Genomic DNA, 8,994 nt, shown 5'->3' on the forward strand with positions numbered 1-8,994 from the left:
AGCAGTCTTGAGTAAGTTTTTCTTGTCCGAGGTGTTATATTGAGTCAGTGTTTATGGGATTGTGTATGTTGTGATGTCTATCGGTGTGGTTATGGTGCCTCGGGTGGTGATCCGGGCACGGTACTTAGTGTTGTGATGCGGGTATTTTCGCACCGCGGTGTGGCTGTTGGTGGCGGTGTTGCGATGCCGTCACCGGTTGTGGTGGAATAGGGGAGATGATTATGATACGAGTTTTCGAATGTACATACCAGTTAAACATAGATTGTTGTTTTGTTTGCTGCTGTTCCTTGTGAGTTTTGGTTGAACATGTAGAATGTTGTCTTGTTTGTTGATGTTTCTTACCAGTTTCAATTTGGGAATGAGGGTAGAGTATGATATGGAAGAGAGTTGTATATGTTTTCGTTGTTGTCATGGTATAGTGATATTCTGTTGATTGGACACCGTTGTGAGAAGTTGTTACAGTAATTTTGATCTTGTTTTAAGATGAGGCATCGGTAGTCATAGTCGTGGCAAGTGATTCGTGGAACATGTGTTGTAATGAGCTGAAATCGGCAGGTGGTTCGTAATCTTTTGTTGAGATAGTGAGTGCAGGGTATTGGGAATTGGTTTCATGTTAAGTTATGTATGAGTTTTGCGGTAATGAAAGAAAAGAACTTGAGGATCTAGTGTGAGTGTACATAACAAGTGTGGATCGTGAGTTATGCTTTTGGCAATGGGAGTTTTATATAGTTTATATAGAGAGGTATGTCATGTTGCGGTAATGTGAAAGAGTTGAAGTTTTGGGTTAAGCTAAAGATTTCGAAGTATAGGTTAGGTGGTGGGACGAGTGAATTGAAGTATGAGAATTGTTTAAGTAAGAGAGCCTTAGATATATGCATGGCGAGTGTTTAGAGTATAGGTGGTTATCTTTGACATGCGGTGGTGATGAGAATAATGAGAAGATATAGCTAGGATCTAGTATTAGTGTGTTACGAGGACGTAACATTTATCTTAAGAGGAGTAGGATGCGATAAAGAGAGTTTAATGGTTGTACAAGTGGTAGTAGATTTGGAAGTTTGAGTCTAGATGTAGAATAAAAGATTGATTCGTATTGTGGTTGATTTTATTAACGGTAGTGACTGTGCTTGTAGTAGTGTGATGTCTAGGAGTGCGAGAATATTTCAATAGTGTTGACAGTTGAAAGATGATGATTATGAGTTCGATAGTTTTGACAGTTGGAAGATAATGTTATGAGTGTGAGTAAACTTCGGGGACGAAGTTCCTTAAGGGTGGTAGAATGTAATATTCCGTTTGATGTTAGTGGATGGTAGTTAGTAGTGTATGGAATTAGTGTCATCAGAGTCTATGATGTAGTTGATACGATATCGTGAGCCATGTTGTGGAGGTAGGAATAGTTGGTGGAGTTGGTGTTAAGAGTTCATGATTTCATGTTTTATAGGTTGGGGTTTTGTTTTGAGTTCTTAGTTGCGTTGTTGTGTCTTGGTCGAGTTAGTATGTTTGTTTTTATGTTTGGGTTGAACTTCGGGGACGAAGTTCCTTTTAAGGAGGGAAGACTGTAATACTACGGTTTTATGAGTCTCTGGGTACTCTATCGAGTGGGCCATACTCTGTCGAGTAAGTGTATTTTGCGTTTTAAAATAGTTTCTGATCTGTTGGGTACTCGATCGAGTAGCCTTGGTACTCGATCGAGCAGGCGGCACTCGATCGAGTACGTCAGTTACTCGATCGAGTAGCCGGTTTACGGGGGGATGATTTGTCGGGTTTTATTAATAATGCGAATTAATATATAAACACTCCCGTCACTTTCTTTAAACACTTTTACAAACCTAATTATTTTCAAAGAGAAAACAATCAACGTTCTTCGCATCAATCGCATTATTGGCAAATCCCGAAGCTTGAAAGGTCGTATTTTAGCTTTCTTTATATCGTTGTAATCCTTGCGTCGAGGGTAAGATCTACGTACTGTTTTTATAGTATTTCGTTAAAGTTAGTTAAACCCTAATTTGGGGATTTGGGAGTTTTCTTGTATTTCTTGATTGGTAGTAATTGTATGATCATATGTTAGCAGGAGGATTCGTAGAAGATGCCTTTTGGTAACAGCTGTTGAGATCATATGACTGTATTGCATTCCAGGTAGGGTTTTCCATACTCAGTATTAGTCCCATAATGTTGGTGGTGATTTGTGTTTGTTGATTGTTATCATACGAGTATTGTGACGGTTGTTGGTTTTAATTGTTGTTTAGTAGTTGTGATTGTTTGTATCTGTCTTTGTTCTTCGGGGCGCGTCCCTGGCTGAGTGGAGTCACTTGCGGGAGTGGCTTCACGCCCATTATTCGCCTTCTGTGGAACCCGCCACAGAAGGGATGTTCACATTAAGGAATTTAGGTTTATCGTTCGACGGAGATGAGCGGGGATTAGGTGGGAACGGCTGCGGTCCCCCACTGGCGGCGTGGAATGACCTGTTGCGATGGGCACTCTGGCAGGACTACAAACTTTAGTTTGTTGTCAGTATTGTGGAGTTGGTGATGGAGTTCGGTGTATATCTGTGACGATTGAGCTGTGTTGTTCGTTGTGTTGTTGGATTATATAAATTGTGTGATTAGTACTGACCTCGTTTAAATGTTTTAAAAACTGTGGTGATCCATTCGGGGGTGGTGAGAAGATATTGACCAGGTATGATTGATGCGCATGGGATAGCTAGGAGGAGTCATCACGTCGCAGTTAGAAGTCTTCCGCTGTGTCAGACAATGTCTAGTTGCTTTGATAGTTTTATCAGTGGACCGTTTGAGTACTTTGTATTTCATTTAACAGTTTTGTTTGAGACATGTAATCAATTAAATTATATTTACTTTTAAAGTACGTTTCTTTATTGTCTTGTGATTCTCATTGGCTCGGGTAACCGAGATGGTAGCACTTCCATGCCTTAAGTGGTCCTGGTAAGGCAATTGGAGTATGGGGGTGTTACACCCTAATCCGTTGGTATCTTGATACATTGATTGTAATTGGAGGGGACGACTATGACATTATGGATCCATGGCCTGCCCAGGAAGACATTGTAGGAGGATAGGCAGTCTAAGATTCCAAATCTTTCATAGGATGCAACGCCTTCAGCATAGGTGTGAAGATATATTTTCCCCAACATGTTTCTTGTTTCTCCACTGAATCCTACCAAGACACTGGACTTCTTGGTTATTTGATCCTCATTGATCTTCATGGCTTTGAGCACGTCTAACATGATCAAGTTCACTACGCTATCTCCGTCTACCAGGATTATCCTTACATTGGATGTTCCAACTTGCATGGAGATCACCAGGCTGTCATGATGCAGGTCAGGGTTGCCCACCAGGTCACAATCACTGAAGGTGATAGGCAGTATATTGCCAGGCTTGTAGGGCGACTTTGACTGAGGAATCCTGGCTATCGTTTTTGCTGCTGAACTGGTCATGCCACCAATTTCTGATTCGCCATTTATGAATTTTACTTCGTAGAGTTATGTTCGAAGATAGGTGGATGAACTTTAGCCTTACCTTGCTATTCTTGTGTCAGGTTGACTTCTGAGTGGTCAGGCCTGGTATATGTGTTCGTGCTGTAATTGTTTCCTCTATTGTAATTGGCACTCTTCATGTTCGTCTTTTCATATCCCTTTCTTTTGCTGGACACTCCAACCTTGTAGCTTTTATCTTCCTCCAGCCTGATGTAGGCAAGCGTCTTGGCCTGAACGTCATCGAAGTTATGACATGGATACTTGTTGAGTTCGCCATAGAGATCACTATTGGGTAGTAATCCCTGCCTGGATGCCTCTACTGCTGTTCTGACATCACATTTGGGAATAAATACTTTCTCCTTGTTGAATCTATTGAGGAAAGCCCTGAGGGTCTCATCTCACTTTTGGGTAATCCTGTACAGATCGCTGAAACGCTTCTCCAATTCCCTGTTGCTTGCAAACAGCTAGTTGAAGGTGTTGATCAGGTCAGCAAAGGATTTGTTGCTTCCATTTGGCAGGTTAATATGCCATTGTAGCGCATGACCGGTCAGGGTTGTTCCAAATCCTTTGCACATGCAAACTTGCTTAAAGTCGCTTGGAATTGACGTAGCCAACATTTTTTGTTTATAGAAGGCCACATGGTTTTGTGGATCTTAGGTTCCATCATAGGTTCTCATAGGTGGAATCACAAATTTCTTGGGGAGATCCACCTTAGCTATCTCGTCCACAAAAGGTGAGTCAGCATAGCTATCTAGGGCAGCTTCTTCCATGCTGGCAAGTATTCCAAATATTTTTTCGAATTTTTCATTGAGTTTCTTGATTTCTTGGACTATTGCCATCATGACAGCCGCTTCTCTCTCATCAGGTTGTTCTTTGCCATTTTTGGGAATGTCATCCTCATCTACGTTGATCACTTTCTTTGCACCACTCAGACTCCCAAATTTTGAGAAATCAAAGTGTTTGATAATTGATGAGATTGCGGTTCCTGCCTAGATTTTAGAGTCTGATCCCTGAATTTTCTCCAACTTTTGTTTCAAGGCTGACTCTGATTCCTTCAACTGTAAAATTTCAGCCTCAAACCGGGCCATTTTTTCTTTCAGATCTCCATTTCTGCTAGTTGTTGCAAAGCAGCATTCAATTGTTCTTCAAGGGTGGGTTGTGCCATTTTTTGATACTTTTCTTTTTTTTTTTCTTTTTTTTGTGAAAAAGGAAAAAAGATTTTAATAAGCTAGATGCACCCACGGTAGGCGCCAATTGTTTAGGGTGGATTCTACGCAAGGCTAAATCAGGTCAGGGCAGAATGATTGCGGGGTTAAGTAGCTCAATTTTATCTATAACGACTGCAGGGCAGGACAGAATATGCGTAATGTAAGGCAAGTAAGAAAAAAAAGATAAGACAGTAGAATTTATACGTGGAAAATCCTTAAATGGGAACAAAACCACGAGCACCAAGCCTGGAGAGGATTTCACTATGATTTGAGAGAATAATAATGTTAGGATCACAATATAATGTATTTTCTCTAAGTATTGTAGTTATGTTGCTTGTAGTATGATGGAATGTGTCTTCAAATGATCTTGGCTTTTCCTTATATAGTTACCCATGAACGGCTGAATAATCTTCTCTTTAACGGCGTCATATTCCCTCTTAATGGCGCCCTTAATTGCCTCTTAATTGCTCTTATTTACCCTGATAAATGTCCTGTCTCCATGATTAATTGTCCACCTTAATTACTTTCTTAATTACTGAATTTATATGGTAATTATCACATATAATCCTTGCTGACTTAGTCAAATATTATCTTTACACTTGACTGTTGTCCTTTCCTGCCCGGTGCCAATCCTGAGCTACCCTGGCACTTCTGTACTGATTGTCAGGTCGAGGTAGGAACCAATGTTGTAGATAGTGCGAAATATCAGGCCCAACAACACCCTTCCTGAGAAAGGTGAAATGGGAGACGCTAAGAGAATATTCGTGAGGGACTATGCTAGGCATACTGAATGCTTATGTTACTACCAAGATTATGAGGGAGGTAATAAATATCCAGAAGACAGGAATTATGAGGTTATTTCCGCGAGGCTGAGAGATCATTACTATTACTAAAAGGGGCAACAAGTTGCAAAAAAGGGTTAACAAGGACAATCTAGTCGTACGAATAATGAGGCTGAGCTTGAGGAGTTACTGTCTGAAGATTCTGGTAAGGACCTCGAAGTAATGGAGATTAGTAGTGCCACCAAGGAAGACAAAGGGGAGAGCAATGACGAATTTGAGGAGGTGAATGAACCTAGGGAGGAGGGTCATCTTGACTTTGACTGTGATTCTGGTGATGACGTGGTTATAGTGAAAGAGTCATACACCCCTGGATCTAGGAAATACGGCTGGTTTCGTTTCGGAAGTACGATTTCGAGAGTAGTATGAAGCTGTGACCAGAGAAAACCTTCTTAGTTCATGTTTATTTAATTCTATCTATTTCAATTACGTGTATTTTTTTTTATCTTGTGGTACGTTAAATAAAGAACGATGGAGTCAAACGACAGGTATATACCGTTATAGTTTATTACATCCTGTTTGGAGTATGTGCTAGACACGAATTCATGGTTGCTTTTAATAAGGTTGCGATACATTAATAAAATTTGAAGTGTTGTTTTTATGGATTATCTCTGCGTTTTTATTGGTATATGTTGCAAATGTTGACAAAGAAGGTGAGCCCAAACCTCGAAGCTTGAATGTTATTTCTTAATTTATATACTTGTATGAGTGTTCATGTAATGGTGGTTTCCTTAGATGGTAGCATGTAATTGCTTATTTCTTACGAGTATGACACCGAGATATGAATGTCTGAGATTGTAAGTCGAAAGGAAGGGGGGAGGAATTTGTATCGTTCAGTCTAGATAATACTGCATGTCTGAGATTATGTTTATAAGTATGACGGTATCCGGCATGATGCGTTCCTTCATCACAGTAAGTATCTACAAATATGTCTGGTATCTTTCATAATATGTGACAATGTTTATTTACATGTATATAACAAAACTTATAACCGTACTTGCTCTGCTAATTGTTGCCTGACTAGTTTCTATGACACAAATGAACGTGCAAGGCTATGAATGAATGCTGCTTCAGTAGTAGATGTCTTACGTAGAATGGTAATAATACTAGTTGTTGGCGATCATTTAGTTTAAACATCAAGATACTGAAGATGTCAAGTGTACCCAAGTGATTCCTGTTTTGTTGTACCTAATATTTGCAAAAGGTGCAGTTGTTGAGTTAGCTTACCGGTAGTTGCATATTTTAGCCGGGTGTGATATGAAATCAGCTTTCATGACCTGAGTAATGAATGATTGTGGATTGTCTGGTATTGTATTCAAAGGCCAAATCCCTTGACATGAACTAGTGGTTGAGTAACTAAAAGTTTAATATGAACATTTGACAAGTATGACACTCCTGTTGAGATAGGTTTGAATTTAACGTTGAGATTGAAGGCCTTGTGCCAAGCTACAAGCCGAAGTGCTCTAATGCTTGAATTATGCCCTGTGAGTTTGACATCAATGTCAATATAGACATGGAATGCTGCTTTACGATTTTCGACAGTTGCTCACACTTGTTCATGGCCTATAATTGACCATATGAATACAGTGCCAGGATGTTAGAGTGGGGTAGTGTGCCAGAGGTAGTTACAACAATAAGGAAGAGTAAATAGTTGAGTTAACCATTGGGAATCTCAACCCTATGGGCCGTACAAGATAGGGAGACAACAATGGACTGAAGTTACGAGGACGTAACCTTTTCCTTCAGGGGTAAAGTGTGTGAACCACCAACAACTAGCGATGTTCATGTTATGGTGACTTATGAACTATGTTACAAGCACGTTGTTTGGGGGTGTATAGCGTTGTCTGGGAGCGTGTAGTTACAACTGTTCAGGATAATGTTAAACTTCGAGGACAAAGTTTCTTTAAGGGGAATGGAGTGTAATACTACATGTCGGTATTGTGTTAATTACTGTTAGATTTTAGACAAGGGTGATACTCTTAAATAATTTGTTGTGTTAAGAGCGATACGAACTTCGGGACGAAGTTCATTTTAAGGGGGGAAGACTTTAATATTCCGTATTTTTATAATGAGTTAAATAGTATTTAAATGATATTTCATATATGTAACACCCCCACTTACCCGGCCAAGGTAACCATGGGTGTTACCATCTCAATTTCCCGAGGTAGAGCATCAAAACTCCACTAACGAAACATTTTATTACAAACAAGTTTAAAGTCGTTACAAGGCGATGTACATAGAAAGGAAAATCTCTTTACTACAACACATATATCTCTAGTGTAATCTACGCCACCTCGATGAGGTGACTCGCTACTCTCAAGTGAGTCCATCGCACGCACCATGTCCCGCTCAGAGTAGAAACCAGACCTGCAATACAACTGCTTCCTATATGACCGAAATATCATATGGATCAACACAGGCGACCCCAGAAATAGGTGACAATTTACACAGACACACAAACGTTAGTCTCAATCATACATATAATCACCATTAACCACAAGTCTACGGCCACACACACACACACACACACACGACACACCAAACCCAATACATTCATCTCTGTCTCATCACCATCTCGGTAACAGTATCGCAACACCGTCACCACTCCTACTGGACCGTAGCCCAAGATAGCTGCAACGCAACACGGTGTAACTGAGTTCGCATCGCAACATGAACCCGGTAACCTGAACCATTAATAAGCAATCTCAGGCGCAAGGTCGGTGTCCCTCAAACACCTCCTCACTAACAACACCATTCCACCCCATCCAATAATACGAAAACAATACCGCTAACCTGAAACCAAGATAACCAACATAAGTTTAACGCAAGGCACAAATAGTTATATATAAATAATGAAAACCGATTAGGGAAACCCTACCTCATAGCAAGACTTCATTAGCAACTTGAAAAACAACATCCGACTTGCTAGTTCGTCATATCCTACATAGGTCAAATGATACCATTACAACACATCTCATAGTCTCTCATTATGTAATAACCCTTCCCTTAAATACCCATAACTACAATCATAACTCTAATTAATAAGACATCCCAAAACCCCTAAATCTAGTATTAGTCTAAATAAAAGATGAAGAAAGGTGAAGGTTTGACTTACCATGAAAATAGGCGAGTGGTGGAGGAGAAGGTAGTGGCTCAACATCTTTAAGCTTGGGTTTCATGGAAGAAGGTTAGGGAGGGTTTTAGAGAGAGGGGAGAGTGTTTGAGGTTGAAGAGAGAGAAGGGGAAAAGATTTAGGGTTTGATGGAATGAGGAATTACGAGTTATATAAGACAAGATCTGACACGACACACTCGGCCGAGTGTCAGGACTACTCGACCGAGTGTCACACACTCAGCCGAGTATGATGTGTACTCCGTCGAGTGGAACCTACTCGGTCCACTATATTTTCACTAGGTCTAGCATGGCTCACACTAGGTCCACTGTACAGCTATGTGTCACTCTT

General features: G+C 40.3%; 1 protein-coding gene across 1 annotated transcript; it reads right to left on the bottom strand.

Moving 5' to 3' along the window:
* Positions 1-2,968: 2,968 nt before the first annotated feature.
* LOC141631941 (uncharacterized) lies at positions 2,969-3,445 on the bottom strand. Its single transcript, XM_074444543.1, has one exon. It carries the CDS (start codon positions 3,443-3,445, stop codon positions 2,969-2,971), a length of 477 nt encoding a protein of 158 aa, XP_074300644.1.
* Positions 3,446-8,994: the final 5,549 nt, after the last annotated feature.

The sequence above is a fragment of the Silene latifolia genome, chromosome Y, assembly GCF_048544455.1.
Source record: "Silene latifolia isolate original U9 population chromosome Y, ASM4854445v1, whole genome shotgun sequence".
NCBI classification, from domain to species: Eukaryota; Viridiplantae; Streptophyta; class Magnoliopsida; order Caryophyllales; family Caryophyllaceae; genus Silene; species Silene latifolia.